At 32.6% G+C, this 22511-nt stretch overlaps 1 protein-coding gene across 1 annotated transcript in view; it reads left to right on the top strand.

Annotated features, from left to right (window-relative positions):
• LOC127544802 (fibrillin-2-like) overlaps window positions 1–17944 on the top strand; it is a 158874-nt gene extending 140930 nt beyond the window's left edge. The window contains 2 exon segments of the mRNA XM_051971640.1: window positions 12444–12606; window positions 16000–17944. Of these exon segments, the coding sequence (XP_051827600.1) occupies window positions 12444–12606; window positions 16000–16374 (538 nt within the window). The 3' untranslated portion in view covers window positions 16375–17944.
• The last annotated feature ends 4567 nt before the right edge of the window (window positions 17945–22511 follow it).

Here is a 22511-nt window from a genome sequence, read left to right as displayed (position 1 = left end):
TGTTTCACTCCTGATCTTACTGGGATCCAGTTTATCCCCATTACATATGATGCTTACTGATGGTTTTTAAATAGATGCTCCTTAATATTTTAAGGAAAAGTCTATTTATTCCTATACTCTCAAGTACTTTTATTAGGAATGGATGTTGGATTTTATAAAATGCTTTCTCTGCATCTATTGAGATGGTCATGTGGTTTTTGTTAATTTGGTTACTGATATAGCCAATTATCCTAATAGTTTTCCTAATATTGAACCAGCCCTGCATTCTTGGTATAAATCCTGGTATTATCCGGGGGATGATTTTCTGTAGTCTGCTAATATTTTATTTAAGATTTTTAGCATCAATAGTCATTAGAGAGATTGGTCTATAATTTTCTTTTCCTGTTTTCAACTTACCTAGTTTAGGTATCAGTACCATGTCTGTGTCACAAAAAGAATTTGGTAAGACTCTTTCATTCCCTATTTTTCCAAATAGTTTATATAGCATTGATGTTAATTGTTCTTTAAAGGTTTGGTAGAATTCACATGTAAATCCATCTGGTCCTGGGGATTTTTTCTTAGGGAGTTGATTAATAGCTTGTTCTATTTCTTTTTCTGCAATGGAACTATTTAAGCAACTTACTTCCTCCTCTGTTAATCAGGGAAGCCTATATTTTTGGAGTCATCCATTTCACTTAGCTTATCAAATTTATTGGCATAAAGTTGGGCAATGCAACTCCTTATTATTGCTCTAATTTCCTCTTCATTGGTGGAAAGTTCTCCCTTTTCATCTTTAAGACTAATAATTTGATTTTCTTCTTTATTCTAATCAGATTTATGAAAGGTTTTTATTTATTTTATTGGTTTTTTCATAAAACCAACTCTGTTTTATTTATTAATTCAATATTTTTTTTACTTTCAATATTAATTTCTCCTTTTTAGAATTTCAATTTAGTATTTGATTGGGGGGGTTTAATTTGGTCTTTTTCTAACTTTTTAAGTTGCAGGCCCAATTCATTGACCTTCTCTTTCTCTATTTTATTCAAGTAAGCATCTAAAGATATAAAATTTCCCCTTACTACTGCTTTGGCTGCATCCCACAAATTTTGGTGTGATGTCTCATCATTGTCATTATCTTGGGTGAAATTATTAATTGTGTCTATAATTTACTGTTTAATCCAATTATTCTTTAAGATGATATTACTTAGTTTCCAATTGCTTTTTGGTGTGAATGTAGTTTGTCTTTTTTTTTTTTTTTTTTTGCATTGTAATCTGAAAAGAAAGCACTTACTATTTCTGCCTTCCTGCATTTAATTTTGAGGTCTTTATGTCCTAATATGTGGCCAACTTTTGTATAGTGCCATGAACTGCTGAGAAGAAAGTATACTCCTTTTGTCACCATTTAGTTTTCTCCAAAGATCTATCATACTTAATTTTTCTAATATTCTATTTATCACTTTAATTTCTTTCTTATTTGTTTTGTGTTTTGGTTTATCTAATTCTGAGAGTGCAAGGTTGAGATCTCCCACTATTACAGTTTTGCTGTCTATTTCTTCTTGCAACTTTCTTAACTTCTCCTTTAGAAAGTTAGATGCTATACCATTTGGTGCATATATGTTTAGTGTTGATATTGCTTTATTGTCTATGCTACTCTTTAGCAAGATATAATTTGCTTCCTTATCTCTTAATTAATTAGATCAATTTTTGCTTTTTCTTGATCTGAGATAAGGATGGCTACCCCTGCTTTTTTGACTTCATCTGAAGCATAATAGATTCTGCTCCAGCCTTGTACCTTTACTCTGTATCTCCCTGCTTTAAATGTGTGTCCTGTAAACAACATATTGTAGGGTTCTGGCTTTTGATCCAGTCTGCTATTCACCTCCACTTTATGGGAGAGTTCATCCAATTCACATTTATGGTTAAAATTACTAATTTGATATTAGTCATTTTAAGTAATGCTTTTTTGATTTCTATGCTCTCTCATGTTTTTAATATGAAAGATTGCTAAACTCTGTCAGCATATTTTTCAGCATCTACAGAAATTATCATAGTTCTGTTGATTTTGTTGTTGTTATAGCCAATTATGTTTATAGTTTTCTTAATATTGAAAGAACCAAACCTTCCTGGTACAAATCCCACCTGGTAATAGTGTATAATTCTTTTGTTCAAAATTTTTGCTTCAATAGTGATTAGGAAAGTTAGTATATATAATGTTCTTTCTCTGTTTTAGCTCTTCCAAATTTAGGTATCAGCACTATATTTGTGTCTTAAAAGAAGTTTGGTAGACCTCCTTATTTTGCCTACTTTTCCAAATAGTTTACATAGTATTAGAATTAATAATAGTTCTTTAAATGTTTGGTAAAATTCACTTGTGAATACAGCTGAACCTGGGGATTTTTTTCCTATGGAGTTCATTAATTGCTCAATCAATTTCTTTTCTTTTTTTTTTTTCTATAACTTTTTATTGACAGAGTCCATGCTTGGGTAAGTTTTTTTACATCATTATCCCTTGCACTCACTTCTGTTCCGACTTCTCTCTTCTCTCCCTTCACCCCCTCCCCCAGATGGCAAGCAGTCCTATACAAGTTAAATATGTCACAGTGTATCTTAGATACAATATATGTGTGCAGAACCGAACAGTTCTCTTGTTACACAGGAAGAATTGGATTCAGAAGGTAAAAATAACCTGGGAAGAAAGACAAAAATGCAAGCAGTTTACATTCATTTTCCAGTGTTTTCTTTGGGTGTAGCTGCTTCTGTCCATCCTTGATCAACTGAAACTGAGTTAGATCTCTTTGTCGAAGAAATCCACTTCCATCAGAATACATCCTTATATAGTATTGTTGTTGAAGTCTATAATGATCTCCTGGTTCTGCTCATTTCACTTAGCATCAGTTCATGAAAGTCTCACCAATCCTCTCTGTATTCATCTTGCTGGTCATTTCTTACAGAACAATAATATTCCATAACATTTATATACCACAATTTACTCAACCATTCTCCAATTGATGGGCATCCATTCATTTTCCAGCATCTAAGCACTACAAACAGGGCTGCCACAAACATTTTGGCACATACAAGTCCCTTTCCCTTCCCTTTTTGAGTATCTCTTTGGGGATAAGTGTAATGGGCTGAGGCTTGCGTTGATGCACTGAGGTCCCAAGCACATGAGGCTAAATAGTAATTGGACCATACTCTATTAATATATAATCTTGGAGAAAGAATGGCCCCCGCCCACTCTTTGTGCAAGTCCTGATGTGTTGTATAGGAAATGACGATTTTGGTGGGTGGAGGCAGGGGAGTGGAAAAGGAAGGGGAAGGAGAGACTTTTGGGATTGCCATTGCCACGGTTGGCTCAGCTCACATCTCTCTCTGTTAGCTGATTTCCTGTCGCAGCTGCCCATATTGCTATCGCAATCTTTCTTGCCTATATTTGCTATCGCAATCTTTATTCAGATAAGCCCAGTAGAAATACTGCTGGATCAAAGGGTCTGCACAGTTTGATAACTTTTTGAGCATAGTTCCAAATTGCTCTCCAGAATGGCTGGATGTATTCACAATTCCATCAACAATGTATCAGTGTCCCTGTTTTTCCACATTACTTTCAGCATTCTGCATTATCTTTCCCTGTTATTCTAGCCAATCTGACAGGTGTGTAGGGGTATCTCAGAGTTGTATTAATTTGTATTTTTCTGATTAATAATGACTTGGAGCATATTTTCATATGGCTAGAAATAGTTTCAATTTCTTTGTTTGAGAATTGTCTTCAGATCTAACTCAGTTTCAATTGATCAAGGATGGACAGAAGCAGCTACACCCAAAGAAAGAACACTGGGAAATGAATATAAAGTGCTTGCATTTTTGTTTTTCTTCCCAGGATATTTATACCTTCTGAACCCAATTCTCCCTGTGCAACAAGAGAACTGTTCGGTTCTGCACACATATATTGTATCTAGGATATACTGTAACCTATTTAACATGTATAGGACTGTTTGCCATTTGGGGGAGGGGGTGGGAGAAGGGAGGGGAAAAATCGGAACAGAAGTGAGTGCAAGGGATAATGTTGTAAAAAATTACCCTGGCATGGATTCTGTCAATAAAAAAATTATAGAAAAAAATAAATAAAAAAATAAACTAGTAAAAAAAAAAGAGAGAGAGAATTGTCTTCATATCCTTTGACCATTTATCAATTGGAGGATGGCTTGATTTCTTATAAATTAGAGTCAATTCTCTATATATTTTGGAAATGAGGCCTTTATCAGAACCTTTGACAGTAAAAATGTTTTCCCAGTTTATTGTTTCCCTTCTAATCTTGACTGCATTAGTTTTGTTTATATAAAAACTTTTCAATTTGATATAATCACAATTTTCTATTTTGTAGTCAATAGTGAACCCTAGTTCTTCTTTGGTCATAAATTCCTTCCTCTTCTACAGTTCTGAGAGGTAAACTATCCTTTGCTCTTCCAATTTATTTATAATCTTATTCTTTATGCCTAGGTCACGAACCTATTTTGACCTTATCTTGGTGTATGGTGTTAAGTGTAGTTCAATGCCTAGTTTCTGCCATACTAATTTCCAATTTTCCCAACATTCTTATCCCAAAAATTGGAGTCTTTGGGTTTGTCAAACACTAGATTATTAAAGTTATTGGCTGTTTTGTCCTTTGAACCTAACCTATTCCATTGATCAACTAGTCTATTTCTTACCCAATACCAGATGGTTTTAGTAACTGCTGCTTTATACTATAATTTTAGATCTGGTACAGCTAGGCCATTTGATTTTTTTTCATTAATTCCCTTGAAATTCTTGACCTTTTGCTTTTCTGTATGAACTTTATTTTTTCTAGGTCATTAAAATATTTTTTGGGAGTCTGATTGGTATAATGCTAAATAAATAGATTCGTTTAGGTAGTATTGTCATCTTTATTATATTTATTCGTTCAATCTAAGAGCATTTAATATTTTTCCAGTTAGTTAGATCAGACTTAATTTGTGTGGAAAGTGTTTTGTAGTTTTGCTCATAACGTTTCTGATTTTCCCTTGGCAGATAGATTCCTAAATATTTTATACAATCAGTAGTTACGTTATATGGAATTTCTCTTTGTAACTCTGTTGGGTTTTGTTAGTGTTATATAAGAAGGCTCATGACTTTTGTGGGTTTATTTTGTATCCTGCAACTTTGCTAAAGGGTGTGGATTGTTTCTAATTTTTTAGTAGAATCTCTGGGGTTCTCTAAGTATACCATCATATCATCAGCAAAGAGTAATAATTTGGTTTCCTCATTGCCTATTCTAATTCCTTTAATCTCTTTCTCAACTCTTATTGCCAAAGCTAGCATTTCTAATACAATATTGAATAGTAACGGTGATAGTGCGCAACCTTGTTTCACTCCTGATCTTAAATGGGAATGGTTGCAGTTTGTCCCCATTACATATGATGCTTACTGATGGTTTTTAATAGATGCTACTGATTGTTTTAAGGAAAAGTCCATTTATTCCTATATTCTCAAGAGTTTTTAATAGGAATGGATGTTGGATTTTATCAAATGCTTTTTCTGCATCTATTGAGATGATCATATGGTTTTTTGTTAATTTGGTTATTAATATGGCCAATTATACTGATAGTTTTCCTAATTTTGAACCAGCCCTGCATTTGGTATAAATCCTACTTGATCATGGTGTATTATCCTGAGGATGATTTTCTGTAGTCTTTTTGCTAATATCTCATTTAAGATTTTAGCATCAATATTCATTAGGGAGATTGGTCTATAATTTTCTTTCTCTGTTTTCAACCTACCTGGTTTAGGTATCAGTACCATGTCTGTGTCATAAAAGGAATTTGGTAGGACTCCTTCATTCCCTATTTTTTCAAATAGTTTATAAAGCATTGGGGCTAATTGTTCTTTGAATTCACATGTAAATCCATCTGGTCCTGAGGATTTTTTTTAGGGAGTTGATTAATAGCTATTTCTTTTTCTGAAATGGGACTATTCAAGCAATTTATTTCCTCCTCTGTTAATCTGGGAAGCCTATATTTTTGGAGGTAGTCATCCATTTCGCTTAGGTTATCAAATTTATTGGCATAAAGCTGGACAAAGTAACCCCTTAGTATTTCTTTAATTTCCTCTTCATTGGTGGAAAGTTCTTCCTTTTCATTTTCAAGAGTACTAGTTTGATTTTCCTCTCTCCTTTTTCTAATCAGATTTACCAAAGGTTTATCAATTTTATTGTTTTTTTTTATAAAACCAACTCTTAATTTTATTTATTAGTTCAATAGTTTTTTTTTTTACTTTCAATATTATTAATTTCTCCTTTTAATTTTAGAATTTCAAGTTTAGTAATTGATTGGAGGGTTTTAATTTGGTCTTTTTCTAGCTTTTTAAGTTGCAAGCCCAATTCTCAATTTCTTTTCTAAGATGAGTTATTTAGGGTTTCTATTTCCTGTTCTGTTCATCTAGATAATTTATATAAAATATAAATATATATTTATATTTATATAAATATTCATCAATTTTACTCAAATTGTCAGATTTATTGGCATATAATTGGCATATAATTAAGCAAAATAAGTTTTCTTCTAGGTAGTTTGGCTGTCTCCAACAAATTTTGGTATTTTGTCTCATTGTTGCCATTTTCTTTAATGAAATTATTATTTCTATGATTTGTTCTTTGAACCACTCAATTTTTTGGATTAGATTATTTACTTTGCAATTAGTTTTAAACATGTCTTTTCAGTGCCCTTTTTTGAATGTAATTTTAATTTTTGTCTTTTTCCATTTGATTTTGAGAATGTCATATCCTATTACATGGTCTATTATTTCTGTAGATGCCATGTGCTGTTGAGAAAAAGGCATATTTCTTTCTATTCTCATTCAGTTTTTCCCATAGTTATCATATCTAATTTTTAAAATATTCTACTTACCTTTTTAATGTTTATTTTCTGTTTGGGAGTATTATTTTGTGGTTGTCAGGAGATTAACACGGGGAACACTATAACAGTAATTCACTAATTCTCAATCTAGCTCCCAAAAGTACTTTGTCCACTCCATCCTATCTTTAAAGGTGTTTTTTTTCCTTCTGATTAATTTTTCCTTTGATCTCTCCTCTTTATTTCTGTCTTCCCTTAATTCCTTCTCTCCTGTTTCCTGAACAGGAGGTTTCTAGACTGTTATGTATCTTTCTTTTTTCAACCAATTGATAAAAGATACAAGAAGTGTCTCCCACTCCTTGCCCCTATTGACCCTTCTTTGTCTAAATTCCTCTTTAAAAATTTCATTTAATTCAAATTAATTTCTTACATTATCCCTTTCTTTCCCTTCTCTCCCTGTGTGTTCCTCTTTCTTTCCATTCATGAAGATTATTAAAACATTTCAGTAACTTCCTGGCCTTTTGTCTAATTGAACTCTCTCTGACCCTTAAGAATGACTGTTTTGAATTGTGAGGAACTATATTGTTTCCCCATTTAAGAGGTAACTAGTCTAACTTTGTTTTATATGATTACTTGTTCATGTTCACCTTTTTATGATTCTCTTGACTATTTAAAGGTTTAATGTTTAAAGGTTGAATTTGCTACTTAGATTTCGTTTTTTTTTCTTAGAAATGTTTAGAATTCCTCTTATTTCATTAAAGGTCTATTTTCCACCCTATAGGATTATATTCAGTTTTATTGAGTATGTTATTCTCGGTTATTTTTTTTCCCTAGACCTAGTAACTCTGGATTTTGCTATTATTCTTGGTAATAATTATTTAATTTTTTTCCATATGTAACCCACAAAATCATGAAATTCTACTTTGCCTTCAGTTTCATTTAAAAATATCTGAGTAATTTTAAAATAATTTCTCACATATTACATTTAGGCTTTTAGTAATTGTCATCTTTTAGAATCACCTAGTGATTCTGAAGTACCTCTTGATCAGTTTTTCCAATCACTTGGTTTTCTTGTGATTTCACATTTGCTTGATTTTTTGAATTTTTGACATTTTTGGCTTTGCTTTATTATTTCTTGATATCTCATGAAATCATTAAGTTCTATTTAGCCACTTAAAATTTTCAAGGATTTCTTTTTTCCATTTTAAAGTTATGGTCATCCTTTTTATTTAATATTTTGCTCACAGATCCAAGTTAATTCTATTTCATGGTTAAATTGAGATGTATATATCTTAACTCCCAAAGTGAATTATGACTTGTGATCATTTCATTCAAAAAAAATTGAGAAAATATATGACTACAAAAAATATTCTGTTGACTGTTTGTAATTCTTACAACAAAGAAACATAATGGTCAAGATGGTAGAAAGTAGACAGGACATGTCTGAACTCTTTCTGGCTTCTTTCAGAATCAATACTAGCTCAGATCTCTGAACATATTTAGAAGTGACAAACACAAATATTTGGGGTATAATAATTTTCCAGCTTAAGATATCTTGGAAGGACTTCAGCAAAGAAGGTTTGTCTCAATTGGGTAGGGGGAGACCCAGCGTGGAGAATCTAGTGGGAGGCCACTAGCCCAAAAGAGTAGCATTGATTATTCTGATCTGGTTCAGAAGGTCAAATCAGTAGAAAAGCTATGAGGCTTGCAACCCAAACAAAGAAGGCAAATGTGAAGCCCTGAACCCCAGCATAACAGGCAGGATTTGGCCAGGCAGTGCAGTGGGGAAGCATGCAGAACCAACCCCAGAACAGTGTGAGAAGTCATTCAGAAGAAGCTCAGGACAATTTCCCCTGTGCCCTAAGAGCAGACTTCAACCTTTAAAAATGAGCAAAAAAAGCAAAAAGAGCTCTGTTCCTAGAGAATTACTATGAAGACAGGGAAAACCAGAATACAAATCCAGAAAAGGACAGCAAAGGAAGAATGCCTGCAGATGAAGCCTCAAAGGTGGGATATGAACTGTCTCCAGTTCAAAAGGCTCTCTTGAAAAAGTTCAAAAAGGATATAAAAAGATATATATAAAGATATAAAAAATGTGATGATATAAAGAAAAGGGTGGGAAAGGGATCATTCTAAGAGAAGAGGAAAGGGGAAGTAAAACAGGGTAAATTATGCCACATGAAGAATCACAAAAAATCTATTATAGTTAAGAGAAAGAAGGGAAGAGATGAGCACGGTTTGAACAGATTTGGCTCCAGAAGGGAATAACATGTGCTTAGTTTGGTATAGAAATTTGTCTTACCCCCTCAAAATCAAATACAGAAAAGCAGAAATAATAAATGCATTTTTTTTCAGATCACGATTCAATAAAAATTACATTTAAAAATTACATTCAATATAAAACCAGAGAAAAATAAACCAAAAAGTAATTGGAAGCTAAATAATCTCATCCTAAAGAATGAATGGGTGAAATAGCAAATCATAGACACAATAATTTCATCTAAGAGAATGACAATAATGAGACAACATACCAAAATTTGTGTGATACAGCCAAAGCAGTAATAAGGGAAAATTTTACTCTTGCATAAAATAGAGAAAGAAAAAATCGATGAATTGGGCTTGCAATTAAAAGTCTAGAAAAAGAACAAATTAAAAACCTCCCTATATAATACTAAACTTGAAATTCTAAAACTAAAAGGAGAGATTAATAAAATTGAAAGTAAAAATCTATTGAATTAATAAATCTAAGTTGGCTTTATGAAAAAACCAACTAAATAGATAAACTTTTAGTTAATTAGATTAGAAAAAGGAGAGAGGAAAATCAAATTGTTAGGCTCAAAAATTAAAGGGAGAACTTTCCAACAATGAAGAGGAAATTAGAGCAATAATTAGTATTTATTTTGCCCAACTTTGTCAATAAATTTGATAACTTAAGTGAAATGGAGGAATACCTACAAAAATATAGATTGCCCAGATTAACAGAAGAGGAAATAAATTACATATATATACCCATTTTAGAAAAAGAACTCCAATACTATATAAAGTATTTGAAATTCCTTTTATGTCACAGACATGGTACTGATATATAAACCAGATAGATGAAAAAGGAGAAAGAAAATTATAGACCAATATCCCTAATAAATATTGATGCAAAAATCTTAAATAAAATATTAGCAAAGAGTTTACAGAAGTTATCCACAAGATAATATATCATGAACAAGTAGGATTTTTGCCAGGAATGCAGGGCTGGTTCAATATTAGGAAAACTATTAGCATAATTGACCATATCCATAACCAAACTAACAAAAATCATGTGATTATCTCAATAGATGCAGAAAACATATTTGACAAAATCCAACACCCATTCCTATTAAAAAAACAATAACAGTATAGGAATAAACAAACTTTTCCTTAAAATAGACAATAGCATCTATTTAAAACCATCAGCAAGCATCATATGTAATGAGGATAAATTGGAATCATTTCCAATAAGATCAGGTGTGAAACAAGGTTGCCCACTATCACTATTACTATTCAATACTATATTAGAAATGCTAGCTTCAGCAATAACAGAAGAAAAAGTGATGAAAGGAATTAGAGTAGGTAATGAGAAAATTAAATTATCCCTCTTTGCAGATGATATGATGGTATATTAGAGAATCCCAGAGAATCAAAGCTATTAGAAATTTGTTTTACCCTTAAAGGTAGTAGGAGGGGAAAGAGACAGGAAAAGGGGAAACTAATGGAAAAGAGAGCAGAAGTTAAAGATAAGAAAGGGAGAGCTGAAAAAAGGGAGGACAGATTGAGCGAAGTTATGGTCATAAGCAATAGGTTGGTGAGAATGGAAAAAGTGAAAGAGGAGAGAAAAATATAACTTAGGTAAATAGGATTGTGGGAAATACAGAATTACTTCAATATGATTAATTATGTTACTCATTTTCCTAAGACTGGCCCATGCTCATAAGTTTGCTGTAAATTATTCTTGATAATAATGAATAATTTCTTGTTTAAATTGTTGCAATATTTTTGTTAGGCTTTTGTATGAAAATTCATTCATGATATCAGCCTATATTTTTCTGATGTACTTTAATACTTACCTAGTTTAAGAATTAGGACTCTTAATTTGTTTCATAAAATACTTTTAGTAGCGTTCTTTCTCATCTTTGAGAATAATACATGAAATACAGGTACTATTCTTTAAAAATCTGAAAGAATTCTTCTATGGATCAATCTGATTAAAAGGTTTTTTTTTTTCCTTTTGTTGAGCTTTATTTTGGGGGCAAGGAGCAGAATGTAGTCTTTTTAGAACAAAATCTATTTCTTTTCCTGAGAGTAGGTTATTTAAGCTCTATCTGATCTGTTGATAGTTTGAATAATTTATATTCTTCTATTTCTTTGATGTTCTCAGTTTTGTTTCCAAACAAATGAGCATAATAAAGATTATTCTCTTAATTTCTTATGGTTTTACTGTGATTTCACTCTGCTCATTGATTATTTTATTGATTTTATTTTCTGCTTTGTTTTTAAGCAGATTAGCTAAAGTTTTAACAATTTTGTTATACTCTTCAAAGAACCAGCTTCTGTGTTTATTTTTTGTTTGTTTTTAGCATTTTCTTTTATCCTACTATCTTCACTCAAGTTGTTTTTCTAAAAAGTAGATATGATCATGTCAAACCAATCCCCTGGTCAATGAGCTTTGATGATCCCCCAATTACTTCCAAGATTGAATATAAACTATCTTTGGCCATCAACTCTTCATTAATTTTTTTTTTTTTCTTTCCAGTCTACTCATACTTTACTCTTTTCTGTGCCCTCTTCATGTTGACAACACTGGCCTTACTTGGCAGTTCCTCAAAAATGTCAGCTTCATATCCTTTTTTCCTCTGCATTTTTACTTGGCTGCCTACAAATTCTAATACTCATGGGTACTGATTCTTTTTTGATAGCTCACAATTATTCCACTAATATGAGAATATCAGTTGAGTTATTAATAATAAAACATTGAATTATTAATAAAATTATTAAAATAAATTATATAGTAAAGGTAAAATATTATTTTCTACAATTTGATAGCTTTATGGCCTTGTCCCTCAAAAAGAATTCATTAATTCTTCCTATAACAGTCAACATATCACATTTAAAGATTTGATTTATATTATGATGATAACCATTAATTATAGAGATTCATTTATGTTACTAAAGTATGAATTCAGTGATTATTCCCAAAGCTAGGATAAATAACAAGCTAGAAATAAATGTACTCCTATGGTGTGACATTTTAAAGCACTTGCATTGAAAGGTGATTCTCTAGCTTTAGTTTCCCTATATGCATAAATTTTTTAAAATATTTCTATTTTAGGAAAATAAAAGAAGTGCATAATGTAATATCACATACTTTATTGCTTTCAGTCAATCCAAATAAAATTTTCCCCCAAAATGTTATTGAATTGTAAATAAAAAGTGAGAACATCAGTTTTCATGAAAAAAACTGTTTCTTTTCAAAAGATCCACTGGAAGAAAGCTGGGAAGAAAATCTAGGCAGATGTTATCAGAGTATGTGTTTAAAATTATCATTTACATGATCATTTTTGCCAACAGCCATTGTGTCTCTGGAATGGGATTTAACAAAGGCCAATATCTAGAAGTGGATACAGAGGCAGATGAAGAAAATAGTTTGTCTCCTGAAGGAAGCAAAATAAATGGCTACTCCAAGAAAGAAAGCAGACAAAATGGAAATATTAACAAAGTTGAACCAACTGTGGTAAGTAAATTTACTACTTAGAATTTCACTTTAGTTAGTGTTAATATTTCATTTATTTGAGAAAATGACATTTATATATATGTTTTATCTTCTAAAGTGGAGCTCAATATGCTTAAATCGTCATAGTCGATGCATTGGAAGGTAAATTACAGTACTAAATAAAAGTCCAAGAGCCAATACAAAAAAAATACAAATGATTATTTTAATATAATCTACTGGAGGGTTTAAATATCAATAATGGTGTTAAAAGGAGTAGTTTTCTAGATTTCTAAATTTTCTAAAATTAACACTGCTTTTATTGACTGAATTTGGACCAATTAAGTGCTAGAACTCTTTTTTTGAGAGAGGCCCAAACCTGTGATTTCATCAGTTTGGGGAATTACCTGTATGGAAAATTCCAAATCAAACTGACAACTTTAAACTTATAGTCTAGAGTTCACTTGAGATAACTACTCACTTGGAAAAAGTGAAGTTTAAATCCTACATATCCTCTTCCATCAAGGAGTCTTGTATTAAGCATTACATTATAAAATTAAAAGAAATTTTGGATTGGGAGATTCAAGTTGGCTGAGCTCACCTTCTTGCCTGAGTCATAGTATTACATAGTGTCTTTTGGGAAAAACTAGAATTGACAGGTCATAAACAGGTAAAGAAGTCATTTGGATTTCACTATTCATAAAGTGTAGCACACAGTGGTTCATCCAGATATTTTTGATCACACAATACATCTGAAAACACTATTAGTGGTAATTGAATGAAAGAATGAATGAAAAACCAATTAATAAGCATTTACTATGTATCAAGTACTGTTGAAATAGAAAAGATGAAACAATTCCTTCTTCTAAATCCAGTATAAAATAGAATTCCAAGTACAGTACAAAAGAGAGTTCTAAAGAATAAATTGAAAGATTTAATTGAATAATCAATTCTGAAAGATTGTTCACTAAACCAAGAAGAGTCACCCACTCAGGAGACCTTAAAGGGAGTGAATTCAACCACTAGATCTTTCTCTCTAAATTTCATTTAAATGGATCAGGTTTCTTCTACCAGGGATATTTTGAAATACCCATTCTAAAATAATCTTGTCAGAGCAAAGAGGCAGATTGACACTTAAGAAACAGTGAGACAGGGCCAGCTAGGTGGTGCAGCAGGTAGACTACCAGCCTTGAAATCAGGAGAACCTGAGTTCAAATTTGGCCTAAGACACTTAACACTTCTTGGCTGTATAACCCTGAGCTAAGTCACTTAACCCCAATTGCCTCAGCAAAAACAAAAAAAAAAAACAAAACAAAAAAAACAAACAAAAAAAAACCACTTATAAAATTTCTCTCATATCTCTAATTACAAATCCTTTTATAATAAAAAAAAATCTGCATTGATTAGATATTTTTCTGTAGCAATAATAACAAATGCCCCTGGCCCCATGGATCCGGGATGCTCACTTTTGCTTCTTATTTAAGAGATTTCTCTCAGTATTGGAAACAAAGACATTGATGGAATTCAGCCTTAGAGAGGTCTGGTGTCTGAAGAAAGAGGCAGGACTTTTCCCCCTGTGCTCTCTAGCTGGGAACTCTTTAGAAGAATCACTTCAAAAACTTAGGTTTGGCTGATATATAGAGCTGCTTCAAAAGAAAGTATAAAGATATTCTATGTACTTCCTTTTGAGCAAAACATTTGTTTTCTATACATTTCCTAAGTGTGTTTTTAAATTTTTCCTTAAGTAAACAGCAGCAGTAACTTTTAACTATTAAAATGATATTGCTTTATTAGAATTTTATGGTGGTTCTACAAGTCTCTGTACTGTCTGAACAACTTCCATAAGATACATATTCTCATACAAGCCAGGTAAAGACCTGGGGCTTTTTCCTTCTGTCTATGGTCATCTTCTCTGAGAAGTATAGTTAGAGAACCACTCCTCTAGTTTTCAGTAAGCTATGACTGAAGGACACAAGAATTCCTTATCCCTCAAACCCATAAGACTGCCTCCAAGCTTCTCTTAGGATCTCCTTTCAGTCATCTATACTAAACACATTAGAAGAAGCAACTAGGACTTCCTGATTAAATTTCAGGCTCACCTTATTTATCACATGTGTTGACTATCTCCTAAGAGAGTTGTCCCTTTCTTCAAGACTGGAGCATACACTCAAAACTTTCATAGATCATAAAAAATTCTTCCAGCCCTTTCCCTTCCCCCAAAACCAAGGAGAAAGACAGGTTTAATTGTTAGTCACTCCCTTTGAGATCAACTAAGTATTCAGTTTTTCCTTTTTTTAGGACAAATACTCTGAAGCAGCCTTTTCTCTTTGCTGTGTCCACCAAGAGACTAACCAAGGTTTGTTGTGTTATCCTAAAAAAAAAAAAAAAAACAAAATAAACAAAACAAAACAAAACAAAAAAAACAAAAACAAAAACAAAAACAAAACAAAACAAAACAAAACAAAACAAAACAAAACAAAACAAAAAAAAAAAAAACCCTGTATCTTTCAGCCCTGAGCCAGCTTGCCTGGCTCACTGAAAAAAATGAGAATAAGTATCACTGGGAGAAGCCCAGTTCTAGGCATTCTTCATTGAGAATAGTCTATTCACAACTAATGGGAAGCAAAAACTGTAATTTCCCTGATTACACTCATTAACCCTGAATGAAAAAGTTCAAGCTGGACCTTTACTCTCCAGTTAGAGATTGTTTTATATAATAAAAAGGGTGTAATAGAAGTAGGAAGAATTTTAGAAGGGTGGAAGTGCCTTAGTAGTAAGAAGGAATATTACATTAATTTTAGACTTAAGAAAACATCACAGGTTTTAGGAATGAAAAATCTCTGAAAAACAATGATATTGCAATATTTTTCCTCTTAGAATCAACTTTTAAAAGACCCATTCATAAAATATCATTGCCTATTTTGCAGTACAGATTTTCAGATCTTTCATTGTTCCTGAACTTATGTATCTGTATGATGACACAGATTTTTTTAAACCAATGAATATTTTGGAGTTCTGGAGAATATTAATAAATTTGTCTTGATCTGATGTAGTATTTATTATTCTCCATACACCAAGCCCTCTAAATAATCCTAAGAATGAGAATTAAATTAGACTATCCATCATCAGTAGATCTGGTCTCCAGCAATGGGACATTTTACTATATATGTATATTCTTTTCATTGCAAGCAAATTGTACTATAACCTATAATTACCTATTAAAGTCAGAGTAATTTATGAAATTTTCATAGAATTAACAGTTCTCCCAGCTGGCAATGATTTCTTCAGAATTCAGAAACTTAGGAGTAAGAAGGTTTGATTGATTAAATTGAAGTTTCAAGTTAAGTCTTTATTTCTCTTGCTTTGTACAATTGCTTTGTAGCCCTTATTTCTGAAGATTATCTCCTTTTTTTTCAGGTTGAAAAGATGGATATAGAAAGTATAGATATGGACACCCCAATAAAAATGAAATTCAATCTTTCCAGCCTTGGCAATAAGTTACATATTCTAGAAGGTATGCCTGCCATTGAATCACTCAACAATCACATTCAATACATTATCTCCCAGGGGAATGACAACAGCATCTTCCGAATTGACCAACAGGATGAGTTAACCTACTTGCATATGGCCAAGAAAAAATCTGTGCCTGGAACTTACACACTGGAAATCACTAGCATTCCTCTGTATAAAAAGAAAGAAATGAAGAAATTGGAAGACAGTAATGAGGACAACTACCTCCTAGGGGAGCCTGGTGAAGCTCTCAAAATGAAGCTGCATATTCAGCTCTACTAAGGCCTTTATAGACTTGATTCAGTACTCAAATCACTTTATAATCACTAAATAGTTTACGTATTTAATCCTTGAGCATATCTACTCTCCACAAGCTATATAAGGTGTCAGTGACTTTTTTTTAAGAGGAAAAAAATAGACCTTTAGTTTTTCTTCCCTCCCTTCCCACTTGCCCCTACCCCCAAATGTACTTTAAACTCTGCTGTGGCCAAAGATTTGGGTACAAAGGAACCGTGGTTACTGTGTTTTTATATAATTTCACTCTAAAATACATTTAAAAAAACCATCCTAAATATTCAAGACATAGCATATGTCACTAAATGCATAAAAATAATGTGAGCTTTTTTTTTTCTTGTTTGCAGTCTGTAACAGGTTAGGTATTTTGCTATAGTTCCTAATTTTAAAAATATAGATATTTATTTTAGTGCAGTAATATATGGAGAAATTAACAGACTAAGCAAAAAAGGGAAACTCATTTGTTTTTCTTTAAATTTACAAATTTGAACTATTTAATTTTAAAGGTGATTTAAAAAAAAGATCCAGTAGATTCAAGAGATGTTTCCTTTTCCCCCAGTCATCCAGCCTGTCTTAAAGAGAACCTTGCAGAGCTGAATGAAAATTATAATTTTTAGATATGAAAATTACATAAGACTCTGTAAAGGAGCATCTAAGTTAGAACAGCTCACTGTGTATGTGTTCTATATCATCAGACACATTAATGGAAGATGAAGCACAACCCCTGTAGCAAAATACCTTGACTACTTGTAATACCATTAGCATTGCAGACCAAATTGTACTGTTTCCTTCTTATAACCTCAAGGAACTACATATGCTACCCACAACACCTCATTCTTTAAAAGGGTGCTCTACATATTTGTGTTACTTTAGGCAGCTGAAATGTCGTTCCTTTGAAAGGAACTCCTGAAGTTTCCCAGGGTTTGGTGCTGGCTTAGATTAATGGTGCATTTACTATGATCAAGCTATTTCAGGATTGCCATATGTGCAAACTAATCATGCAGTGCAGCCAAGGAAATGCGTGTGTTTTTTTTTTTTTGAATTTTTTTTAGAATATTCATTATAGTTATATGCCGTATGCTTCATTTTGTCATAGTCTATTGTGTATGAAAGTGTTTGTACAATTACTTGATGTTTAGTTTGCTTTAGTATTTTTTAAAAGCTATGTTATTATGTGCTCATAAGGCTTACGTCCCAACAATGCTTTTTTGACAGTTATCTATAAGGATACAAACACATAACCAAACTTCAGCCAAAAGCACATATATACTCGAGGTTTGTTTCTATCTTGTACCTATGCTGACAAAATTAGTAACCAGTTATATCCAGTGTTTTAATATTGTGTTTTGTTTTGTGGGGAAAGAAATATTATAAATTTGTAATCAAGTGTTTGTGAGGAAAGATTTTTGGTTTTTGCTTTTGTTTGTTTTTATAGATCTGTATCAAATATGAAAACACTTTTCTTGCATTAAAAGCTTATTTTGGGGTAGATTTTCTGGAATTACCTGTATTTTAAGAGCATGGAATTCTTGTTCTACAGAGATATTCTCACAAGGGACAGCTGACATTTATAAAACATACGATTTACTCCTACACAGATTCATCTTCAATGAAACATTTGTCATCAAGATGTGACTTTCAGTCAGGAAGCAGCCATGATATATCAGTAGATAAGAGTGTTGGGCTCAAAGTTTGAAAGATCTGAGCTCAAATCCTTCCTCTTGACACAATATACTATGTGATCCTGGGCAACTAACAAGTTTTCAGTGTTCTCAAGCAAGTTGATATGGGAAATTTCCTTACCAGAAAGTCCTCTTTTGCCAATGAAAGCATAACTTAAATCCATTTTTAAAATTCTTTCATCAGCCTCATATTTGCTTAAATAATTATTTTTGCAAGAATTTTATAAGGTTAAAGCACCTAGTGTATGAATTTTAATACTCATAATTTTAAAATTATATAAGACCATAGGTTTGTAGCTATCAAGGATTTTAGAAGCCACTTAATTCAACTCATTTTACAGATGAGAAAACTGTGCCATGTTGCCTCATCCATCAGTGAACTAGAGATAGAATCCTTTTGGGAGACATTTTTCTACTGTAGTCATCCCCAGAGAAGCTTTAGGACATTATTTAGTGATAGCAATTCCCCTGACTCTTGCTATACACTTTTTCTAAATGATAATAACTTAGAAATGCCCCCCACAAAATTCTACCTACAATAAGGTAGCAAATGTTATCTTTCCAACAAAATGATTTTTCCCCTTAATATAAAAAGTCTATGTGCATACACATAAAAATGTGTAATGTATATAATATATATATATAAATGTGTGTGTGTGTATATATATATATATATACACACACAATAGTGTATATATACATATATATACACACACAATAGTGTATATATGTGCACATATCATATAGTATTATATAAAACATGTCTGGAGCTTTTAAAAGTTACATGTTGAATTTACATTTGCAAATCAAGCTTAGTGGAGATTCACAATTTTATGCATAATCTTCTGCTCTGTAATATCTATGGAAATGGTTCCTTTTATTTGGAATATATTAGGGATAAAAATAAAATTTAAAACATCTAAGATGCTCTAAAATGCATCTCAGAATTAAATAAGAAATTATATGCTTATGAATTATTATGGATCTCAACTAATTTTTCCCAACTGGAAATTGGCTTCAGTGAGTAATTAAAGTATTTGCCTCTGGATATTTTCTCAACCTTGACTAATTTATCTGGCACTATTACATTTTGAATGTCTTAAAATAGAATTATCTGAAGCTACATTTGACTTTGAAATTTTTACAAGTAAAAACTATAAAGAAATTTGAAAATTCACAACACTAAAAAGTTTTATATATCCTATATCACAATGAAAATTAGCATTTTGAGACATTCTTTTCAATAGAATTTGGGTTTTACTTTGAAAATACTTATCAGATCTTATGGTCTCTACCATAAGGATAAAGTGATGCCAGATAAAAATGATTGCATGATGTCTTCTTATTTTATCATTCCTGTTAACAGCTTTCTGAGTTGAAGATATGTTCAATCCAGAATTAGTGTTGATTCCCTTTGGAGATTTTTTTTTTTTAAACAACCTAAATTACTTTGTATTCCACTATTAAACTAAATCAATTAAAAATGTATTTGGGTGTACACATTTCAAGATTTCAATAGGCCATAAAAGCTTTATTTACATATTTACATTGCATAAAAGCCTTTTACTGTTGCCAAGATGATGACCTAGTTTGAAGATTCCATAAGTCTCCAAAGTGATGAGTGTTACAAAAACCTGCCTATTAGGAACATTAGTCCAAGCAACTGTTTGTATTAACACATAGATAGGTATTCTAAAGGTAGTTTAAACTTGTCACTCTTGGACTTTACACTTCACACAAAGTCAGCTTTCATTTTCCCTACATTCTGTTATTAAATAATCAATTCTAGCCACCTACAGTTGAAAATCAATATAACTTGGGCTTAAGAATTTTGAAAAATGGTCATCTTTGTTGAAAAAAGTACAAATGTAAAAACTAGAAGGAAATTCTAACCTCATCCATTCACTTTATCAGTATTAAAACACAAAATTACTTTGCTTAGACCACAGGAGACAGAACTTAAATCAGAATTGTAATCCTCTGCCGCCTTAGATGATCTAGTCAAAAACTTTTATTTTGTGTTTGAAAAAAATTGGGCCCAGAGAATTTAAATGAATTGCTGAATTGTCCAGGGTCACACGGATTATATCAGAATCAGAATTTGAATCCAGATCTTCTATCAGGTTTTTTAAAATGTTGTCACCATTTATCTCCATTTTCTGCTTTAATAGTCTAATATTCAGGACATGTTAAAAACACATTGTGTGGTACCTAAAAACAAGTGTCACCAGTATTCACTTGCTGATAACCTGCAGACCAGATATGTTTACAAATGGAGACCATGGGAAGTTTTCCAGAGAATCTAAATGCCATTGTGTCATTGCATATCATTTCTATGTTAGGTCAAAGTTAAATTGTTAAATTCTGCCTTTAGGATAAAAGGAAAAAAATAATTTTATCTCTACTAGGCCTACTGTCTCTGCCTTCCTGCTCTTAGGAAGAAAAGAAACACCATTTCATTGAGCACCAGACATTAAATATCTCTTAAGTACTAGGCCCAAAGAGTAAAAAAGACAGCCCCTGCCCTTGAAGAGCTCTGTCATACGGGGAAGATAACTTGTTTGCACATAGTTATTTACCATTATCTACTGGATTAAGTTATTTACCATTATCTACTGGATTAAAAAAAAAAGTAACAGACTAGAAAACATTAGAATTGAGAGATGTTGGGATTTTATCTGGGAAGGCAAGAGACAAAGAACATTCTTTACATGAGAGACAACCAGTAAAAAAATGTTCTAGCATTGAAAGTTGTACTTTGAGGAATGGCAAGGATGCGCTTATCACCAGATCTTAGTGAATGGTGGGAGTGGGGGTAGGGAGTGGTTTGTGAAATGTATAAGCTAAAATGAGATGAGGGATGAGCTAAGTTATGGAGGGCTTTGAATGCCAATTAGAAGATTTATACTTAATCCTGAGACATTGGAGTAGAGACTAGACAGGGAAAGCTAGCAAGCTAGCATTGTAATCCAGTTGTGATGAAATGGAAGGCCTAAGCCAGGGTAGTGACAGTAACCAAAGAAGAAAGAAAATGTATATACAAGAAATATTTAAAGCCTTGGCAACAATTTGGATATGGGGATGGAGAAACGTAGGGAAAGAATGATCCCCATGTTATAAGCCTGGTATTCTGGGAAAATGGTAGCATCCTTGAAAATAATAGGGAAACTTAAAAGGAGAAAGGATTTCAGGGGAAAGGCAAGTTTACACAATATTAGATTCAAGTGTAGTATTAATAGGCAATTGCAGATGTGAAATTAAAGGTCATCAGAGAGGACTAATGTACTAAGTAGATTTGAGAATTATTAGCATCATTGAATTATGGGAGCTGATGAAATTTTCAAGTGAAATAATATAGTGGGGGGGAAAAAAAGGGTCCAGAAGACAAACTTATAGGACTCTACAATGTGGCCAGGATAAGGGGTCAACAAAAGATACTAAAAAGGAGCAGCCAAATAAATGGGAGAAAAAGTAGGAAAAAGAGGAGTGTTAAGAGTTCAAAATGTTGGAGTTTGTTCTCAGGGCACAGCCGGTTTAGAGGCTTAGAGCCCTTCGGATGTCTCCAAATCCAAAGGTTCTGTCCTTCAGCCTCTGCCTCTGCCTTCTTCTGCCTCCAACAGAGATGTAAGATCTCTCTTATCTCCTTCTGGGGAGCCCAGCACCAACTTGCCGCGGGGAGAGGGCTTCTGGCGTAGCTCCACTGAAATCCCAAAAGTGTTCTCTGCAGCAGAGTCGTTTCTCTTGAGTCTAGCGCGATCAGCCAGCCAAGAGGAAAATATGTATTCTGCCATAGATCCTTCATTGCTGGCTTTTTATCTGCCTCTTCTGAGAGAATGGGATTATGGGTTTTCTCCCATAGTGCTCTCTGGCCCAATGACTTTAAGGGAGGTGTGAACTCTCTTGAAGTTAGAAAGTGTACTTTGTGAAGCTAGCATACTTGTGGAGTCCAATGAGTAAAGGTGGGAACACAAGCCTTGTCTTGATTAGTTCTACTTAGTACCTTGTTTCAGGTTCTGGCCAAAACAACTTCTTGTAAGATTAGATCAACTCTAATTACTTAGCAGTTAGTAAGGATTCCAACATCTCCCCCTTTCTTTTGTTTTAAAACATAGGGGGTTTCTGAGGGGGTACACATAAATCCATCAATATGGGCCAGAACTTTGTAACAGATATACATGGTATACATAAATCCATCAATATGGGAGGCATTATACATAATTTACATGAGCACATAGCAATATAACACAGGCTAGTAGTAATGTAACAAATAACAAGAATCAATCTGAAAATTTACACATGTCCATAAGTCCTAGAAACAGTCCAATAGGATTCCATTGTCCATTAGTTCATGTGCCAGGAATCTAATAATTCTTATGAGCACAATCAGCAACAGAACCACCCGATATTTCTTGGGTCTTCTCCTTTGTTTCAAGGGTCTGCTCC

Source organism: Antechinus flavipes, chromosome 1, assembly GCF_016432865.1.
Source record: "Antechinus flavipes isolate AdamAnt ecotype Samford, QLD, Australia chromosome 1, AdamAnt_v2, whole genome shotgun sequence".
Classification (NCBI taxonomy): Eukaryota; Metazoa; Chordata; class Mammalia; order Dasyuromorphia; family Dasyuridae; genus Antechinus; species Antechinus flavipes.
The sequence above is the reverse complement of the archived record's forward strand: the minus strand, read 5'-3'. Positions and strand labels throughout refer to the sequence as shown.